This window comes from Narcine bancroftii, chromosome 3 (assembly GCF_036971445.1).
Source record: "Narcine bancroftii isolate sNarBan1 chromosome 3, sNarBan1.hap1, whole genome shotgun sequence".
Taxonomy (NCBI): Eukaryota; Metazoa; Chordata; class Chondrichthyes; order Torpediniformes; family Narcinidae; genus Narcine; species Narcine bancroftii.
In genome coordinates, this window is record NC_091471.1 from 366,958,808 (window position 1) to 366,981,127 (window position 22,320).

General features: G+C 39.1%; 1 protein-coding gene across 14 annotated transcripts in view; it reads right to left on the bottom strand.

The window, feature by feature from the left end:
- The window catches only part of rbfox3a (RNA binding fox-1 homolog 3a), a 644,989-nt gene that overhangs the window by 90,894 nt on the left and 531,775 nt on the right, over nt 1-22,320 (bottom strand). For 13 of the 14 annotated variants that reach the window (XR_011354963.1, XR_011354964.1, XM_069930251.1 and 10 more), the window contains 2 exons: nt 7,262-7,315; nt 267-359 (listed from right to left, as the gene is read on the bottom strand). Coding sequence is in view for 12 of the 14 variants with exons in the window: in XM_069930251.1 (XP_069786352.1) it covers nt 267-359; nt 7,262-7,315 (147 nt within the window). In the remaining 2 variants the exon portion in view is untranslated. The remainder of the gene's footprint in view (nt 1-266; nt 360-7,261; nt 7,316-22,320) is intronic. The other variant, XM_069930255.1, reaches the window with a different exon arrangement.

A 22,320-nucleotide genomic window follows, 5' to 3' on the forward strand; every position in this document is an offset into this window, starting at 1 on the left:
GTGACTTTAATTCATTGTCATCAGAATTTTAGTTTTTTTTCACATTGTTCATCTTGAATACTACAGTATCCTAATCAAAGAATAAATAAGAAAGACCATAGCAAGCACAATGATTCCTTTTCTACATAAAGACAGCTGTTTCAAGCAACATATTTAAATATGGAAGATGAGAGAAGAGGAAATGGGAAACACACACTAACCAACTAATGGAAAATGATGACTGAGACAATCAAAGTAAGGAAAAAGAGAAAGAATTGGACCTGCACCTCTATTTTACGGCCTTCTACGATTGTTCCATTTAATTTCTCCCGTGCCCTGTCCGCGTCAGCACTGGTTTCGAAAGTTACGAAACCAAATCCCTGCATGCAGGTAAGAAAAAAGGAAAAGAGAGACATGCATATGATTATACAGGAAATAAGATCGTCTCTTGAATCGCCAACAACACTAGCTGGAAGATCAAGGTAATAATTTCAATGTACAGGAGCACAGAGCAACCAGACCTCAGAGTATGAAAAGGCAGAAAATTTCAGAACAAAAGAGATGGGTGGATTCATTGAAAACATATAAAGAGATCACTCACACGCTTGTGGTAATTGTGCCTGCTGAGATATCGGACTTGATAAAATTAGTGGTACCATTAAAATGTGTAAGGATCTAATCTGAAATGAAATGAGTTTCAGCCCGACTTTAGCTCAAAGAAGTTTCTTTACGTGGTGTGTATATATGTCAGAGTATAGTATGTTGTTGCTTATGTACAGAAATACAATCACATCAAGTTTTGCAAAACAAGGCCAAACATTTTTATAAGTTATTCCACAATATCAACAGTTCCCAACTCCTAGAATTTGCCTTCAGATGAAATGATAAAACACAAGCAAAATAGAACAACGTGACTCAAAATTTAATTGATCAAAAGTAAATATAATTGGATAGGCTATTTTTCACTTGGAAGAGAAATAGCTTTCGTTCTGCGTCATTCTTTTGCAATTACACGAAAGCCATAAAAGAATATGAACAGAAATTCCTCACAGATTTATTTTGTCTTCAATTTGTACAGTAAACTCAACCTCTCATTGTTTAATTCCCATTCAGCAAATCAAGCTCAGCTGAGTAACTCTGTTTGTAAGTATGTGTAATGGAGAGGCCCGAGAGGTGTGCCTGTGTGTCAGATTCATCCACAAACGTAGGCTGAAGCCTAACCATGGATGCTGTGAGTGAATCCGAACAAAGTGTGAGGTGCAGCTCTTATAGTTGTTAAAAATTAAAGATGGATTTAAACACATTCATTTTTTTTTAGATTTTAGATTTAGGCGTAACAGCACGGTAATAGGCCATTTCGGCCCACAAGTCCATGCCACCAAACTTATACCTCATTAATCTAAACCCATGGCACGTTTTGAATTCATGTCGCTGCTCGTATCATAATGTTGCCGGGGAATGACTGCAGATGTCAGGTGCCACACAGTTGTCAAAGTTAGAGGAGCATATCTTCTGTCTTTCATATTGTTCAGTCAGCTAAACAAGCCGATAGTGTCAGCGTTCTCCCCAATTCTCACCATGGCCAAATTTATCAACACTCCCCACCCCCTTACAGCCAAGGTGGTTCAGTGAGCTGAATGGATGTTAATGAATATTGTAATTGAAGAGAGTTTGGAAAGTTCACAGAATCCAGACACAATTATTTTTAACAATGTTGGTGATTAGTCCCTTAATGCTGAAGGCAGTGTGCCATTTTACTATCCACTTTATATGTTATTTCTACATGTGGAATCTAATTTGTTTCCATACAGCCTTGCATGTATAAAACTAATCACCTAGAGATGTCAGTATTATCAAGGAGAGGATAATGTCACTTTTGATAATAGATATCAAGTCATTAATGGGGAAAGATACAGGATTAAACTTGATATGTTTCTTGCAAGATCTTGCACTGCTTTTGCAAATTGAACTTTTGGACAGGAATAAGTCCAATTCAAGATATCACATCTCATCATCTCAGCAAACCTGAATGCCTTGGGATAGGAAAAGTACTGAAAATAACAGATGCTGCTGTTGTCTCTCAGTTCTAGCAATGGAAAATCAAAATTAGTTGACTATTGTTTGCACCTAAACGGTTGTCATGGCTGAGATACAACAACAACTTTTAATTCACACTAGCTTTCATGAATTTTGGTAAAGGTTGTTATCAAGGGCTTAATTTAATTTAATTTCTTCAGGTTGGTCTCCATACTTGCAGTTCTCTAACCCAATATGGGAATTCAGCTGACAAGTTGTTAAAAATGATGGACTGGGATCATTGAGGTCCTCTATTGAAACATGGACAGATAATGCTGAAATGTTTTTGGTTTCAGGCTTTTAAAGGCAATTGAATATCTGGATAATTGTGTTGCTACTTGTACATGGATCATACATATGCAACATTGGATTGAGATAACTTTTCACAAAAGTAAAACATGAAAGTGTGCAGACACTGTGTTTGAAGTAAAAACACGGAGCTGGAGAAACTCAGTGATCAAACGGTGTTCTTTATATAGCAAAGATAAAAATACAAAACCAATGTTTTGGGCTTGAGCCCTTAAGCAAGGTATGAGAAACGTGTTGGCAGGGGTGCCTGCTGACATTTTTTCATACCTTGATGAAGTGTCAAGTCCGAAACGTTGGTTATCTTTTGGTGAGGAGGCGAGAGAGTGGTGTACTGCATATCGCAAGCACGGAAACAGGTCGGAATTTGAAATTGGAAGTATGGATTCGAACTGTCGTAACTTTGAAGAACGTTGTTATCTTTGCTCTATAAAATGCACTCTCTGACCTGTTGAGTTTCTCCAGCACTGTGTTTTAACTTCTCATAAGGCCTGATTTAGAACTGATCAGAATTACACATGTAAGACAAGTGGCTTCTCTTCTGCACAGGGTCTGCTTTGATTTCTCTGAAATAAGTCGTGACTATTCAGCCCGTCCACTGAACAAATGCTATCATCTCATCAAATATTTTGTAGGATTGGGTACATAATTTCAAACTTCTTGATCTTTATTTTTTTTGTCTCTCCTGCTTATAAAGTTATATTGTTCACATTACATAACACAAGAGGTTTTATGATGATAAACATATGCATTCCATAGCAAATATTAACATGTTAACCTGTCGATTTTGGAATGTTGCCTTCCTAAATGTTGGATTTGTAAACATCTTTATGGAATTTCCCCATCCCAACAAATACAGTTGTCAAATTAATAGTTTTAGTACCTAGAGCTGCTGTCCATCATTGAGTTTCATGGTAACTCCAGCTCTTTTATCACGAGGGAATATATGCAACATTTCAAATTTGGGTATTTTTCCCTGTTTGTATAGTTTTGCAAATTAAATTATAAATTTGATACATCAAGCATTGTGACGGTTTTTTTTTTAACAAGGGATTCTTTTTCCTTAGAACATGCAATTCATCCAGATTTTATCTTATTATTCAATTATGAACATCTACTTCTTATTCTCATCTTTTGATGCCTGGTCCAGTGGTTTACATCGGCACAAATAATTAGCACTTAGACTTAAGGTTGGTGCAGGAAATACAAATTGTTTTGTACCAAAGACATTGCAAGTGCTCCTCAACGTACAATCGGGGGGGTGGGGGGGGGGGGTCAAATTTCGGTAAAACTCATTCTTTGTCATTAAAGTTTGAATACCTTTATTTCATACTGAAATCATTAATGTACACAGCTGCAAGCACACTGGGCATGTAGAATGCTTGAACCATTTTACTAACATTAATTGCTGGATGGTGAGGAGGCAAGAGAGTGGTGTACTGCATATCGCAAGCACGGAAACAGGTCGGAATTTGAAATTGGAAGTATGGATTCGAACTGTCGTAACTTTTAAAAATCATAAGTTGGACCATCGTAAGTTGGGGAGCACCTGTACATGATTATTTAACAGTACCAATCGACTATTTCAGGGCATTGTTAGCCTGGGAGTTTACTCAAGTAGATTCAACTGTGCAGGATTAACAAAAGATGCTGTTAACTGCAGGAAATGGTACCAGTCACGTTCTGTGCAGAATCTAGGTTGTCTGTGAATAACAGCAATAAGATATCAGGAAGGTAATTGAACAGGAGTTTGTCAGATATCAGCACCATGGGTTAACTATGGGCCATTGATTCTGAGTACTGAGTTTTTAGTCATCCTTGGTCTGTTAACAGGATGCTACCACTTTCATGTTTAATGTTCAAAACATCAGTCATATTATTGGAACTGAAATGACTCAGAATTAAAATAAACATGCTGGAACCAATATGCCCAATATGTTCTATTTTATGACACATTCTGTAGGCTAAATATATTATTTATAAATTCTAAACTACTGTAGTTGTTTTGAAATTTGGACGGAAAAGTTCACTTTACTGTACCAGCAATTCTTTTAATGCATTGTCAAAAGTCTCGGGCCTGTTCACGGAAATCTTATATTCACCTAATGTGCTTTGTTGTTGTTTTCAAATTACTTCACATATTAGTTGATGAAAAACAAATGGGTCCCTTGGAACAAATGAGAATCTGTCACTCACTGGACTGAACTATATGATTGAGAGTAAATTTAACCCAGGTGTAAAAAATTATAGAGGCTTGGACAAGATGATTGAGCAGGGCTTACTTCACTGGTAGAAAGTTCTGTGATTCATGGCAAAGATGCAATTGAAAGTAAAAGGATTAGAGGGGAGTTGAGGAGAGATTATTTCGCCCAAAGAATGAAAGGAATCTGGAACACCTGTAGGAATAGATGGTTCAATTTGCAACCCTTGATGCATTTAAAAAGTATTGTGATGAGCACTCGATCTGCCACACAAGCAAGAGATGGAATGAAGAATGCCTTTTTGACCATCATGACATGATGGGCTGAATGGCTTCCTCTTGTTGCCATTGTCTTCCTGATTTCATTTCTTTATTATGTTATATACCATCCTATGATTGGCAGAAGGCGTACTAGATCTGTTGCATATGTTCGTATGGTTCAAGAATTTTTCTCTGTTTAATTGAGGTGAAGTGTTAATATGTACGAGAAAGAATGAGGCATTTTGTTTTCTGCAGTCACATTATGGATATTGGTGAGAATCAAGCATGTGCAATTGGTCAGTAGACAATCATTCATGTAACATAAAAACTTATACACAACAAACCTCCTCTTCATTCTGATGTTTCCACCATCATGAAAGGGACTAAATGTTAGGTCATGATCTATTAAATCTCATTATCTTTTCCTCATGGTTAAAATTGGAAACAGTTATTCATATAACAAGAATTTCAGAAAACGGTTGTGAGCACACACTGAGAAATTAATAAGTAAATGGAGTGATACTTGGCCAGGATCCTACATTACTGGTGAGAAGGTCTCATTAGGATGTCACTAGAGTACTGAAGCCCTACAGACAATGATTATAGTTGAAAAATAGCAAGGTGGTTGAAGTAGTTGGAATAGTTGCCATAAAAAAAATTGAAAGCAGAAGAAATAGTAAAATTGGATGAGGATTATGAAACAATTTTGACATTGAAGTATTCATAAAGGAATATTAGGGTGGAAACCAATAAAATAGAGATATTGCCATGACAAAGTCCAGCTCCCTCATACCCATTGCTTTCTGAGTCGATGATACTACCATGAGCATCATGGCTTTAGAGTTAGCACAATTACAAACTCATGGTTACTAACTTAAAGGAATCCAAAGTCAGCATGAATGAAAAGGTGTAATTCTTGAACAGGCCTTTCCCTCATTATTACACTCTGTTTTCCCGCTATGGTAAACCTGCTCTTTCATCTGCTAATCTATTAAAACCTGTTGTTTTTGCATTAATTCTTTTATCCTTTTGCTTCACATATTAATCCTCTAACCCTGCGAAACCCACACATTTTAAACCTGCTGTTTTGGCTCCATAACCTTTTTGGGATAACAGGCCATTGTGCAATTCTAAAGAGCATTCAATGTTTGTAATGTTGCTCATTCTAAAATCACCATCCATCTACAGCAGGGGCCTCAAACCTTTTAGACCATTGACCCCTTCATGGAATATTTGATCCCTCATCGACACCTAGGTAGGGAATCCCAGCACTGGATGGGGGGTGGCAGGGTGTGTGGGTGTGGGTGGGTGGTGATGGGAATGGTGACGCTGGATGGGGGGAGGGGGGGAGGTGCTACCAAAGGAACAAAGAACACATACATCTTTCTTCCACGCTCAGTCTGTCCTCCCATTCGCTCTCAACTTAGTCAAAGGCCAAAGCCAAATACAACATGGCAGTCACCAAGGCCCGCTCTCACAAGAGGTTGGTCATCACTGGCAGAGGCGCTATTTTCTGTTGATCCGCCCCTGCTTTCCACTGCAAAAGTTCAATCAATCCCCTCCTCCTGCGGTATTGTCGACCCCCTGGCATTTATCGATGCCTTGGATAGTCCCATTGACCACTTTGGAGACCCCTGGACTATGGTAATTCTCGATAAGATTGTGATCACACTCATTCATTGACCAAGGTTACAGTAATTTTCTACAATATAAACTTTAGTCTTAATTATTTGTTTAATTTCATGACTTGTCAATATATATGGGCTAATTAAAATGAATAAGGGAATTCGTCAATGGAGAGAACTACTGCAATTTTAAAAATCTACTCACTGACATGAGAACATTTAATCATTCTCCACCTTTTTTTAGCACAATTGTTAGAAATATGATGCAATTTTATTTTACTATGTTAATAATTGCTCATAACACCTTTCCGGGGTCTGCATGTCGACGTACGGGGCTGGCAAAGCAGCTGGCAGTGTCAGTTGGATGCAACTACTAACCTAGGATGCCATTTTAGATCCATATATTGATGAAACTCCTTTACATTATGTAATTTGGAGGTGCATCCAAGATAGTTTGCACAATTATGTTATCAGTAGGCATCACTAAAGTATTCAGTGATAAGTTTGTTTACAAGTCAAGACTTCTGTTTATTTTTATGTATTACCAATTGAAAGTATTTTGTTATCTATTTCACAGTGTGAGGAATAATCTTGCAATCTTTGTGATACAGCAAAACCACTGATGTCATATACACGTGTACTTGTAGTCATTCTGACAGGAAATTCTGTCCAATATTAAAAATGTGTTTTATACAATAGCCAATAAATATTAAGAGAATTAACAGCTCTCTTAAACAACACATAAATTATGTCTCTGTTTAAGTTAATAAAGCTAGTTCAAAAGATAAAGTGATCAAGTTGAATGCATGCTTACCTTCGATCCCCGCTCATTAAAAATTATTTCAACGTCTAAAATTTTACCAAATTGCTGTTAAAAAAATAAGAGAGACAGTATTAGAAATATTATACTTCAATTCAAGTAGTTAAAACCTCAAGAAACAATTCTTAAAGAGAGCTGAAAATATTCCTTGCAAACCTATCCTTTGTGGTAAAGGAGAGAACATTTAGATTGGGCAAGGGGAGATACTTCATCTCATCAACCATAGTTCTGTTCTATTCTGTTTAATAATGGGACCATTAATAAATCCTAATAGGACTGCCTCTGCAAAACAACAAAAAGCTGTTGTAATTCTCTTTATAAATTGTCAGGTAATCATTTATTTGTTTGTTTACTTAAAGTAAACTTACTTTCAGTAAGTTAAAAATATAGTGAAACTATTAGCACCCCATAGTTGGGATTTAATTAACTATGAAACCCCAATAATAATTTAAGGACATGAGATGATTTTCATATGATTTGATTGATGTTCATGAGGTTTCTTTAAATTAGAAGAGCAAATGTTTGGATGAGTCTGTTATTTGTACAAAAATAAAAGGATTTTAATCCATGAGAGGAGAAAATATTTATTGTGGAACAGCATGAAAATGTCCCAAAATGTATCCAGCGAAATGAAAAATATCGTGTGGTCTGAATATAACTGTAATGTTAAATCACAGGTATTCAGTCTCCCAACACCAGGAGGTGACTCTCCAAGAAGCATGTGGAAACTCTTCAAGAAAGAAAATCAACATTAAGCGACACATGACAACAAGTGAGTCGAGGAACTCGTGCACTCTCGAATCCACTGTCAATAATTGCAAGGCCAAATCTCCTATATGCCTTGATTATCCATCCAATGGCGGGAATTCAGACACAATATCACTTTGTCTGGTCAAGGTAAACTGTTTGTGTTTCGGTGATTCTGTTAAAGCACTGGTGATTTTAAATATATTTGTAAGGCTTAAATGAATGAAGGCTTCCTTTTCTACCTGATGTCTAATGCATGAACATTCTATGTTGTAGGTTATATTTATTCATGAAAACGTCTGACATTATATTCTGTCAGATGACTATCCAGGGCAGGAGATTAGCACTAATAAAGAACAACAGGTGCAAATCATAACTGAAGCAGTAGACATGTGAAAATTAGAGAGTAATAACCTTCATGTTTCATTGCAGGTATCACAGCAAACAATTAACTCAATCAGTGATATCGGGTTTTGGTTCTTGTTACATGCACAAGAAACAGTGTGCTGATGTTATTAAAAAGAGATTGTTGCTGGTTATGGAGTTTCGTATTTGAGCAAGCTGTATTGTCCATGGGAACCTCATCCCAGGTGCAACAATGTGCATCCTCCACACTCAAGGCTTTGTGTTTCCAAAGCTTCTTTGCTCCCAAGGCCTTTCTTAAAGGGGCCATGTGTGAATCCAGCCATTGTGATCCATTTAATCTAGTCTTTCTAATCAGAGGTTGTCTTGTGAGCTAGTTTCTGTGGTGCTTGTCAGTTCTCTGCACAGTCTACCTGCTCCTGTGCATGTTCTTTTTAGCAGTTAAAAATGACCTCATTTTGTTAGTTCTGAAATACCAGCACATTTCAGAAATGAAATATATAATAATAATCTGCTGCCAAGGATATTTCTCCTAAAGTAATTTTATCCAGGTATTCTCATTAAACAAACATTAATGTACTGTACTTATAAGAGAGCATTTCCAGGAATAGTGATTAAAAGACATAATCTTTTTTATATCCTTAGTTTTTAAACCTAATTACTGAATATTGTTATCTGTAAATTAATTTTCAGTGCTGGTATTTTATCTACATTTTATAGGCTCCAGAACTGCTTCTGTGTTTTTAAATTTAATTTCCTCATATTCTGCATTAGATTTAAGCCAAGGAAAGAGTGTTTAATATTTCATCGTGAATAAATCTTTTAGTGAAAAGTACAGCAAACTCAGTTTTACAGAAAACACAGTAACAAACCATTTAGAACTTGTGAACACATTTTCATTACTGAATACTGTTTTGTTTTCCCACAACAAACATATAATTGAGACTTTGAGAAACAAGTTTCTGTAAATGATTAGTTCTAATTATAAAACAAATCAGAGAAGTGAATGCAATCACGGACCACATCTGGAATTTGTGAAATTCAGAGACGGAATGGAATTGTCTCACTTTCGGTTGGAATATTTTCTGTTGTTGGAATTTTTATTTAATGATTACAGAATTCACGGACTATTTCTGATAATTGAATACAACTTTAGCAAAAGAAAATGTTAGCTCAAGAAATGGTAATAGCATCCAGTCTGACTTTTGTTCTCAATTTATTTGCTCTTTTTAAAATAATAGATGCAAAGTGACTCCACAATGGCAAATAAAGATTCCTGGAAGCGTGTTATGAAATTGGCAGTCAAAATCAAATTTGCCCACCATTGAAGATTTTTATGAGTTGCATCCATTTATTGATGTAGGACAGATGTATTTTAATTATGGATGATCTGTATTCAAGCTGTGCAGGTATCAGCCCTAATCTCAAATTGTAGGGACCAATTTTTTTATATATTCAACCTGAATATATAAACAAGGAACCTAATAACTGCAAAATAATGTTTCACAAATTGATGAGAGGAAATAGTTCAAGTTGACACCATACATAACTCATCAGGAATGGCCAAGATTTGGAATTTAGGGAATGTGGGCATCCTTGGCAAAGTATCTGCTGCCCAACAATAACAACCTTAAGAAGGTTTTCTGGTGAAAATACTCGCAGCTGTGTTGTGAAGGAACTTGCACAGGTTAGATGTTGGCTTTGTTGACCTTGCTGATGAAGCATTAACAGAAAGGTCATTCAGCCAGCCGCAGTGGAATTAAAATTGCTTTCTCCCTCCCATAGCTGGTGGCAAATCCCTTCTCCTCGGATCTTTTGGTCAGGCAGGTCATGGAAAATTGTATTCTCCCATGCCAGCTGAGGGACAGTCAGTGCTCGGAACTCATCCCACATGGGCAGGAAGTGCCCTATCTCAACACTCAGGTCTTCACTGCAAAATTCGGGACTCAAAAATGGATGGATATACAGATTGTGTCAGGTGGCAAGGCAAAATTCGCACCATTGTTGATGCTGTTACTGCTGTTCTTGCATCCTTCATGTATGTTTGTCAGCCACTTAGATCTCAGTTGTGGAAGTAAAAATTTTCAGAAAGGCCATTTTAAATAGTTTAGTTCACTTGTAAACACTGGAAGAATTTTTTTTTAATTGGTGCTCCTCCTTAAAAGGGTTTGCACGGGTTGTTACCACATTAGAGTGGTGATAACAGGAAGAATGATATAGATGCACGGGAAGTAAGATTTGTGAACAAGGCATTGTCTAAGATAAGTATGCAGCTACATCAAACATTCCAAAACATAATCATCCTCCGACAGAACAGATGAAATGGACCTTTACAAGCATGAAACACATTGATTTTATCTGATAGATTCTTTTGGCTAAATCAAATCCTTTGTTTTCTTGAACATTAATATCTTTCATTTCTCTCTTTTCCTATTGTTTTTGAGGGCACCATTTTCTGTCCAATTACTGCATTATGTTTTAAATCTTAATGAACCCTTAGAGACAAGTTGAGATACTCATTGCAATCTCGCTCCTTTTCTGTCAGGACATAATAAGGGCTTTTATCATAAATGGCTAATTACCACAAAACCTGCATTTTAATTGCTGTGAAAAGTCCATGAATTCTATTTTCTGCTATACTAACAGTGAGTTCAAAGTGCTTAGTTGACACATAAGAACATCTATGCAAAGAGAGGGATGCAGAGAAAATCTCAGAGCCTCATTCGTAATGATTGCTGTTGTCACAATGCAGCTTGCATGTTGTCTAAGTGGGATCCGTTATATTTTTTAAAGAAATGAAACCAATCAACCATTTCATGTTAACTGGAAAGGAATATTTCCTGAATAAAGGTTGGCAAGGTCATCTTATTACAACTCAATCCTTTTAGATACGCTTCAGGACAAGTGGCAATAGATTCATTTTTATCTGATTGGGGACTGGTGTCATACAAGTCCTCATGGGCACAAGTTTCTAAGATAACAGAAGGATAAATGTGTTGAACTGTTGAGTAATCTGTCTGCCACAGTGTAAAATATCAACTGGGTGTGATGAAAATATAGCTCCTCCAGGCATTCAAGGTGACAAAGTTGCATAGAGGAAGAAAGACAACTTAGTGTTCTCCATCCACAGATGTGTAGACAACCCAGTTCATTGTCTGATCTCCTGGAAATGTATGTTGACATGCCTGCAAGTCTGAAGGGGAACATGACAGTGCAGCAGCTGAGGTGAAAACTACTATCCAGGAGATGTGTCATTATCCATCCCAACAATAATGCAAACTGGTGTTGACCTTTTCCAAGAGGTTTCCAAATCAGATCTGAAGTGGGCAGAGACTTTGTGGTCATGGTGTTTTAGGAGTTTTTAAAAATATGGCCACAAAATACAAAATACCATGTTCTCCTTTACAAATTGACCATGGCATTGATTCAAGATTCGTTTATTGTCATGTATTTGTCACAAAATTGCATTTAGTCTGATGTAAGGCAGACCGAGATTTTCCATCAGCAGAAATGGTCAGAGAAAGAGAAGCAAAAGAGAGCATTTATGGATTCGCCCCCCCGTGCTCCTGTAACCTCTGCTGCTACACAGATCATCCCAAACCAACGGCAACCTGAGCTCCAGATCCCAACCTATGACACGATCAGGAATCCTTCAGTTCCCCAAGGCCCATCTTGGGAGCTCTTCCTGCCCCTGGCTCCCTCTTGCATCTGGTTCTGATACCTGGCGCCCCTTCAGCTAGTCTCCAGAAGTCTGCAGCCAGGTGCGAGTCCTTTGACCACAAGTTACCTGCAGTCTGACCTCGCTGCTTGTGTGTTCTTGAGCTGCAGAGCCTCTCACTAGTCTGCCACCATGGTCACTGCCCTGTAGGATCCTCTCCTCTGCTTCTCCTTCTCAAACATGGGGTGGGAGGGTGTGGTTCTCCCCATTTTTTGGTGCCCTGTACCAGTCCTCTGCACTTCCCCAGGGCCAGCGCTGCTATCTTGGGTGCGGAGGATTTTAAATTAGAACACCATTGGGTCCTTTTACAGGCTGTTTAAAGCCTGTATGGAGTCGTCGGTAATCAGAAGGGGCAGTTGTTTCCTGTGGAGGAGCGCTGTGGCTCCACTCCCTGCTCTCCCTGGGTCCACACTTTGCAGAGATTCATCCTCTTTCCTCAAGGACTTGAAACTAAATTCCCTGGATAGAATTGTTTCTCTAATTCAGACCAGATGAAAGAAGGGAAATGTAGAGTGAAATTAGCAACACCCACTGCTGAAAGTTGAGAGAGGCGCAGATTGCGCACGGAGACATGGACCGGCCCACAAAATGGCTAATGAACATGGCGACCGTGCGGATCGGGGCGGGGGGTGGGGGGGGGACACACACACACCAACCGACATCTCAGGTGACTTCCACACGGCGGGAAGATGGGGAACTCTGGTGGGAATGCTGACCAATCCCAGGCCGGCAATCTGATGATGCGGGGCCCTGATGTCAATGGCCAGGGCCAGAGCAATAAACCAGTCTCGTTTTCCAAGGCTTTGGTGTGCATGTCGTTTTCTCCACATTCACGTAGCACAAACACTACAATTGGTCATTTCCCTTCCATTCCATGAACACAAAACTAATGTCCATGAAACCTGCCCAACATTCATAATGCCTGGAAGTCCATGACCAGACACTTTCAATTCCCTCTCTGTCATCTTCTGGAGATGGCAAAAAGAGAACACTCTTAGCACATGGGGGACCTCATATTATTTTACTCCTTCTGGAGGCATGAACCAGCCCTGAAGACCATGTGGATTCTGTCACAAGGCTTCTATAAATGTGATAATTTCCCAGGTTGGAAAGAATCCTACTTTGTCTTGAGAAAAGTAAATGCTCAGTCTCGACCCCATCATTGCATAATACATCTCAAAGGCTCATCACTCCTTGAAATACTGCCTAATATGCAATCCTTTCCAATACTTTCAATAATCTCCTCCATTCAAGCTGTTAGATCATCTTCAATTTACATGAGCTCACTCTTCTCTCTGATGGCTGTGAAATTAGTTTGTAGTGAGAGGCGGAGAGAGCAGTATAAAAGTGGTTGAAAAGCAGTGGGAGAGGCAGTTACTCGTTTAAATCTCTCCATTGGCTAATTAGCCATAAAAAGAGGAGAAGTTCAAGCACCCAGCAGCCTGTGGGTGGCTCAGTGTAGGAGTTGGATTTTGAGGCTTTGGCTTCTGAAGTTTTGCTGAACAGAGGCCGAGAAGAAGGTTCAGGAGTTGAAGCAAGGTAAGGTCAGGTTTTTCTATTTCATAGATAGTGGGAATGGCAGCTTAGGCAGGGACATGTTCAACCTGAAGACTCTGGATAGACAGGGAACCCAATACTATCCCTGATGACTTCATCTGCACCCAACTGCGGGTCCTTACAGACTGTGTTTGGGAATTAGAGCTGGAGTTGGATGAACTCCAGGAGGAAGGTAGCTGGGTGACAATCAGGAGAGGGAAAGGGGACAGGCAATCAATGCAGGGTACCCCTGTGGCCATTCCCCTCAGCAAAAGTTGGATTCTGCTGGGGTGGGGGGGGGAGGGGAACCTAGCTGGGCCAGGCAGCAGCTGCCAGCTCTAATCAGCTGATCAGCTCTGAGCCTCAGAAGGGAAGGGTGAAGTCAAGAAGAGTGATGGTCACAGGGGACTCGATAGGGGAACAGGTAGGAGATTCTTGGACTGCAAAAGATACTCCAGGATAATGTGTTGTCTCACAGTTGCTCAGAATGTTTCAGAACACCTTAAAGGGGGAGGGTGATCAGCCAGAGGTCATGGTATTTATTGGTACCCATAACATAGGCAGAAGTGGGGTAGAGATCCTGCAAAGTAAGTTTAGGGAGTTAGTTTAAACTAGCTTCTTGGGGGGGGGGGGGGGGTTGTAATCCAAAGTGAAGAGGCAGAGGAAGAGGAGGGACAGTAAATAGGGACAGCTGATAGGGAGTTTGTGTGGGAGGACAGGCAGATAGGGCAAAATTGCAGTCATGGGGATGTATTGCAATGCAACACAGTATCAAATATTACAAATAAAGGTTTAGTATTTAAATGCAAGCAGCATAAGAAATAAAGTGGTTGACATTGTAGTACAGCTACACATAGACAGGTATGATGTAATGGTCATTACAAAGTCATGGCTAAAGGGATAGATGTCATTGGGAGATGAATGTCCAAGGGTACACAGCGTATCAAAAAGATAGGCAGGTAAGCAATGGGAGCAATGGCTCTGTTGGCAAGGAACATCATTAAATCGTTAGAAAGAGATGACATAGGATCAGAAGATATAGAATCATTGTGGGTTGAAATTAAGCAATGGCAAGGGTAAAAGGACACTGTTGGCTGTTATATACAGACCTCCAAACAGTAGTTGTGATGTGGACAACAAATTGCAACAGCAAATAATAAAGACGTGTCAGGAGGGCAATGTTATGGGTTTTAACATGGAAGTAGATTGGTTGGGACTGGATCTCAAGAGAGAGATTTTGTAGAAAGCCTGCAAGATAGCTTTTTAGAGCAGCTTGTTGATGAGCTCACGAGGGGATTGGCTGAACAGGATTGGGTTTTGTGTCATGCACCAGAGGTGGTTAGAGAGCTTAGAGTAAAGGAGCCATTAGAGTAAAGGGGCAGTGATCACAATATGATTGAGTTCAATTTGAGATTTAACAAGGAGAAACTAAAATCAGATGTGTTGGTATTTCATTGAGAAGTAAAGGGAGTTAGAGTGGCATGAGAGAGGAATTGGCCAAAGTAGTTTGGAAGGAGGCACTAGTAGGGAAGACGGCAGCACAGCAATGAATGGAGTTTCTGCAAGAGATGGGGAAGGTAAAACTAAACAAAGAGGAGGGAATATTCAAATTTTAAAAAATGGCACAACTGTGGCTTACTATAAAAGTCAAAGCCAACATGGAAGCAAAAATAGTAGGAAGATAGAGGATTAGGAAGTTTTTAATAAACTTACAGAAAGTAACTAAAAAACTCAGAAGGAGGGAAAAGTTGTATGAAAGTAAGCTAGCAAATAATGTCAAAGAGGATAGACAAAGCTTCTTTAAGTATATGTGGAATAAAAGAAAGGTTAGAGTAGGTATAGGACCACTAGAAAGTGAAGTCGGAGAAATAATAATGGGACACAAGGAGGTGGTAAAGGAAGTAAAAGAATATTTAGCATCAGCCTTCACTGTGGAAGACGCTAGCAGTGTGCTAGATATGGAAGGGTATCAGGGAAGGGAAGTGAGTGCAGTTACTATTTCAAGAGAGAAGGTGCTTAGAAAGTTGGATGGTCCAACGGTGGATGTCTCTTAGACCAGATAGATTGCACCTCTGGGACCTGAAAGAGGTAGTGAAAGAGATTGTGGAGGCATTGTTAATGATCTTTCTGGAGGACTGGAAAATCACAAATGTCACTTCACTATTCAAGGAAGATGGCAGAAATGCTGAGGTTATGGAGTACATGGTTATGGAGAACATGACAGGATAAGACAAAGCCAGCATGGTTTTCTTAAGGGAAAATCTTGAATGAAAAACCTATGGAAATTCTTTGAGGAAGTGGCAAGCAGGCTGGATAAGGATAAGCAGTGGCTGTTGTGTGGGTTTTCAGAAGACATTTGACAAGATGCCGCACATGAGGGACTTAACAAGAGAAGAGGCCAAGGTATAACAGGGAACATCCTAGTGTGGATAAAGCATTGGCTGATTGGCAGGAAGCAGAGAGTTGGAATATAAGGACCGTATTCTGATTGGCTGCCATTTGCTAGTAGTGTTCCACGGGGTCAGTGTTGGGACCACATCTTTTTATGTTGTGTATTAATGATATAGATTATGGAATGAATGGCTTTGTGGCCATGTTTGCCGACGATATGAAGGTAAGTGGAAGACCAGGAGGTGTAGACGAAACACAAAGGCTGTAAAAGGACTTAGACAGCTAAGGAGAATGGGCAAATAAGTGGCAAATGAAAGATAATGTCAGAAAGATCTTTGGTAGAGAAAAAAGGGCAGACTATTTTTTAAATGGGGAAAAAAATTGAAAATACCCAGATGCAAAGGGACCTGGGAGTTCTTGTGCAGAAGAGCCTGAAGGTAAACTTGCAGGTTGAGCTGGTGGTGAAGAAGGCAAAAGCAATGCTGGCATTCATTTCAAGAAGAATAGAATACAAGAAGAGGGATGCGGTGTTGAGACTTTATAAGAAACTGGTGAGACCTCACTTGGAATATTGTAAGCAGTCATTTAAGAAAAGATGTGCTGAGGTCAGAAGGGTTCAAAGGAGATTCATTAGGTTGATTCAGGGAATGAAAGGGTTATCATATGAGGAGCATTTGATAGTTCTTGGATTGTATTCATTCAAATTTTGGAGAATGAAGGGGATCTCATTGAATCATTTGGAATGTTGAAAGGCATGGAGTAGAAAGTTTGTTTCACATCGTGTGACAACTCAGACAAGAGGGCACAACTTCAGCATTGAAGGGCATCCGCTTAAAACAGAAATGTGTAGGAATTCAGCCAATTTTGGCTCCTATGTCTTATACATGTCTTAGTGACATGTATTAGAGCTCAGCAAATTATCCTAATTGTAGTGTCTAATATTATCAGTTTCTATGCATCACAATCTAAATAGAAAGCATGGTGAAACAATTACGGCGCACCAATGCAAAGGCCTCGATCTTTGGGGTTGTTAAGGGAATATTCTGAGGCTCGGGGTGAGAAGCTATGAACTGTCCCAAGAAGCTAACCCAGGTGGTCCTCATTCTTAAAGCAATCAGAAGCTGGAAAGAATGTGTTCTATTTCCAAATGCTTACCTCTGACATTAATTAAATCACTTTTGATACCTTGAACCAATAATTCACTTGGAAATAGCTTTTTAAAAATAACATCACAGAGAATTTAAGGTAGATTGATGCTTTTTATTGTCCACTATTTGCCATACAAGATATTTGTGTGTGAATGTATGCATCATACATTCCAAATCTACCAGTTTCTTTTTTCATGATCAATTTATATGTTCCAATTACACTTAAAAAAGTTGTGCTGCATCTTTTTGCCTGGGGTGTGGTCCATGATGATTCATGATATTAAATTGATTAGAAAAGCAAATTGTGCAGAAGACATAGAGTATGCAGGAACTTCTCAATAGGTGAAGTGAATTGTCAAGGGTCTGGCAGAGAGTACAACATTGGTAAATGTCAGGTCATCAACTTTGGAAGGAAAAATAATAAATCAGTGTACTATTTCACAGTGAAAAATTGCAGTAGGCTGTTTTGCAAAGAGACATGAGCTTGCTTGTCCATGAATCAAAACAATAATTTTCAGGGGTATCAAGAAGGCAAATTGAATATTGGCATTCATTGCTAGAGGGAATGAAATGAAGAGCAGGGAGGTTCTTCTGCAACTGTGCAAGGTTCTGGTGAGACTGCATCTGGAGTACAGTATGCAGTTCTGACTTCCTTAGTTGTAAAGATGGTTTGAAGGTGGTGTAGAAGAGGTTCACCAGGTTGATTCCAGAAACTAGGATGTTAGCTTGTGAGGAGAGAGCATGTTCTTTGATATCTAGGAGGATGAAGGAGAATCTTATGGAATAGGAAAGACAGAAGCAAAGTGGTTGTTTCCACTGGCAGCTAAGACTAGAAATTGTGGATGTAGCCTCAAGATTTAGGGGAGTAGATACTGTATATACCATAAGACATAGGAGCAAAATTAGGCCAATTGGCTATGAGTCTGCTCTACCATTTGAATCATGGGTGATGTATTTTTCCTCTCAATCCCACTCTTCTTCCTTCTTTGATACCCTTACTAACCAAGAACCGATCAAACTTCACTTTAAATATTGTTTACCCAATGACCTGGCCTCCACAGACATCTGTGGCAATGAATTCCACAGATTCACTACTTTCTGGCTGAATAAATTTCTCTCCATCTTTGTTGTAAAGGGATGTCCTTTCATTCTGAAGCTGGGCCATCTGGTCCTAGATTCTCTTGCTACTGGAAACATCTTCTCCATGTCCAGACTATCCAGTCCATTCAATATTCAGCAGGTTTCAATGAGACTCCACCCCCACCCCCCCATCCTTCTAAAGTCTAGCAAGTACAGGCCTAGAGCCATAAAATCCTCCTGATTTAAGACGGAGATGAGTAGAAACTACTTCTCTCTGAGAGAATGGATCTGTAGAATTCATTGCCCAATAAAGCACTTGATTATTAAATGTATTTGAGACAATGAAAGATAGATTTTTGAATGAGGAATTAAGGTTTATGGGGAACAGGTGAGTAAGTGGAAATGAGCCATGACCTTGTGAATGGTGGAGCGGGTTTGACAGACCAGATGGCCGACTCCTGGTCCCATTTCTCATGTTGCTCATGATGCAATGCAACTTCACAAGTTTGCAAAGGCCAGTGTAATCCAATATTATCTAGGAGCTTCTCTTCTGATTGAAGACAATGCATCCATATCAGTTTTGTGGGTTCTGAGGGGCCATATCAATCCAAGATGGAATCTGCAGTCTCTTCCACAGATGAGAAGCCAGACATGGCTGATGAGTCCATGGTGGATCATTAAAAAAAATCCCCTTTTAAAATAACATCCTTTTAGGCATGCCTTTCACTACTTCCTGAGTATTCCTCAAAAGCTTCTGTTGATACAACCAGTAAACTGCAAAGATTTGTCCACATAAACATATCTGATTCACCAAATTTGGTGAAGGTGGCACAACTCTAAATAGAGTGGCAAAAAAAATCAAGTGGGAAAATCCATCGCATACTGCTGAATCTCACAGGTGAGTAAAATTCACAAGCATGGTTCTCCATCATTATCCTTTCACAAGGGATACAAACGTTTAGAAGGGAGAAAATGTGATGTAGAACACGGACAGAAAGCAAACAAAATAATTGGGAAAGATGTGAAGAAATATCTCCAAGTCTTTTAAAAGAAAAAGGCATTAAGGAAAGATTTCAAGTTGAAGAAAAGTGGGTTGAAAAATAATTACTGTATATCCAACTTGAAGATTTTGTTTTCAAATTGATAATCATATATAGAAATTAGTTATCAAAAAAAAACAAGGGGCAATTTTGTCACACAGCAAATTATGGTGACCTGAAAGATATTATCTAAAAGAATGCTGGAATCAGATTTCAAAGAACTTTCAAATGACAAATGGACATGCATTTATTGTCAACTAATTTACAAAGTGAAAAATGAAATTCTGTTTTGGACTACATGCCAGGTCTTTCAAAGAACAGCACAGGGAGCACTTGCTGAAAGCCCTTCAATGCTGTAAACCTTCTACAGGAGCTCCAACGAGAGCATCCTGTTTGGCTGCATCACAATGTGGAATGGTTACTGCAGAGAAATGGATCAGAGGTCAATCCACAGGACTAGAAGAGTAGCAGAGAGGATCACTGGAGTCTCCCTCCTCCCCTTCGACGTGATCTACTGGGTCCGTTCTCTAAACAGGGTGCGCAAAATCATTGAGGACCCCTTCCACCCTCCACAAAGCATCTTTCAGCTGTTCCTGTCTGGGAAGAGATCCAGGAGGATCAGAGCCAGCACCGCCAGGCTGAGGAACAGCTTCTTCCCATGGGCAGTGAGAATGCTGAACGACCAAAGGAACTGCTCACACTCACCCGCCGAGACTCTCATATTTATGAACTAATGTTTATTAATTTATTTGTATATAGGAATACTTGTTCTGCATATGTATTGTTTGTCTGTATATATGTGTGTGCGTCTATGTGTTTTGCACTGAGGACCAGAGAACACTGTTTTATAGGGTTGTACTGGTGCAATCAGGTGACAATAAACTTGTTTTGATTTGAATTCTATTGGCCAGAAATTTAACCTTATGTCAATAGCATTTAAAGTACTATATATTCATGTTAATATGTTATATTATATGTCTCTGAATCAATCATTCATATTGCAAGGATAGTGCTACTGAGCAGACTTGAATGTCTGGATATGTGATTCTGGATATATCTGTTTCAACCCCTGTCCTTAGACCCCACTGGAACAAACACCAGATGTGTTTATGGCATGTTTGTTGACTTGCACCTTGGCCTTTGTCTGTTTGACACTGAACCAGCTGTTGGGAAGTGTGCTGGACTGGCTATTCTGAGTGACTTTTCTCTTTTTTTCTTTTAGCAGGTCAGTGGCCTTTTCTCAGCATTTCCCTGGAACAATCTTGCTAACATCAAACACCCAGCAGTGCTGGAGATCATTGGTGCAAAATTCATGTCTCATTATTTCACCGTCACACACATGTTCCTCACGGTGCCGCTTCACAGCAAGAGTAGTTAAATTATGGAACAGACTGCAGCCCTGTGCAGTAAAATTAGATTTAAAGGCTTTCAAAGGATTCCATATTCAAAAGGCACTGAGGAGAAATGAGCTTGCTGACAAGAAAGGAAAAAAAAAATTGTTCTGAACAACCACTCTCTTATCTGACCCATACCTTTGTGGTCAAAAAGGAATCCAATAACCTACTGCCTGTTAACTGACTTGCAGGTGATGTGTGGAAAGAGACTTGTTTTATGCAAACTTCAATTTACCTTTATTGGTGGAGTTTAGCATCACCCATTCTGCTTCACTCCTTTATAGATTTAAGTTATTGATTTGCTGACCAGTATAAATAATCTTACCTCTTTACCCTTTCAAACACTTTAAGTATCTTTATTAGATTTCTCTTAACCTTCTTTGCTCTGGTGACCACATTCCTATTCTTCAAGTCTCTCATAATTGTATCCTCTCATCCCTGGTATTATCTGTCTTTGAGTTGTAACAGTGAATTACAAACATGTGCGCCCTCTTAAGTGGAGGTAAAATATCTCCATACACTACTGAAGATGAGCAGGAGACTTTTTCTGGTGACCAGGCCAAAAGAGCCTTGAGTCGGTTCTGCCCTTCAATTAGATCATGGATAATTTGTACTTCCGTGGCCTTTGCAAAACAGAAGCCCAAATGTATCTACACTATCAAATCATTAAAGAAAAATAACAAATTACATATCTCATTGCCTTGCATTGGATTGTGCACAAATTGGCTAATGTGTGCTCAAAAAACAACAGCAGATGTACTTTAAAAGTAATTAATTGGTAATGAGATGCTTTGGGATGACCTAGGGCATGAAAGGTATCATTAAAATAAACTCTTTTATTAAACATACATTGCAATTTTTTTCTGCCTTTAATATCCTTTGTAAAGTGATGTGCACATAAATAAACATTGTTTAGTATAGATTTACTTCAGCCTAATTGTGCGAGGTCTGCCTCTATGAATAAAACCTAGAATTTCACTTGTCAGATCTCACAAAGCACAGAAGAGTATAGCACAGGCCATTTGGCCCACAATGTCTGCACCTAATGTAATGTAGTGGGTCCATGTCCACTGCCTGTACCTCCAATCCATTCAGATTCAGAACAATTTTTATCCTTTGTTTGAAAAGTATTTTATGATGTGATCAATTTTAGCTCTCCCTACTTTAGAACCCTAGAATAATACAGCACAGAAACAGCCCCTTCTAGTCTGTGCCTAATTATTATTCCACTTAGTCCCACTGACCTGCACCCTGAACATAGCCTCCAAACCCCTCCCATCTATGTACCTGCCCAACGTCTTCTTAAAAATTAAGCCTACATTCACCACTTCAGCTGGCAACATGCTCTACACTCCCACCACTCTGCGTGAAGAAGTTTCCCCCTATTGTTCCACCTAAACCTTTTCCTTTTCACCCTTAACTCATGTCCTCTGGTTTGTATTTCACCTACCCTCAGTGGAAAAAAAACCCACCTATGTTTACTCTGTCTAAACCCCTTGTAATTTTAAATACTACTATCAAATTTGCCCTCATTCTTCTACGCTCCAGAAAATAATGTTTGTAACCTTTCCCTGGAACTCAGTTCCTCAAGTCCAAAAGTTGGTTAAAAGTCAACTATTTATTATGTCAGAAACAT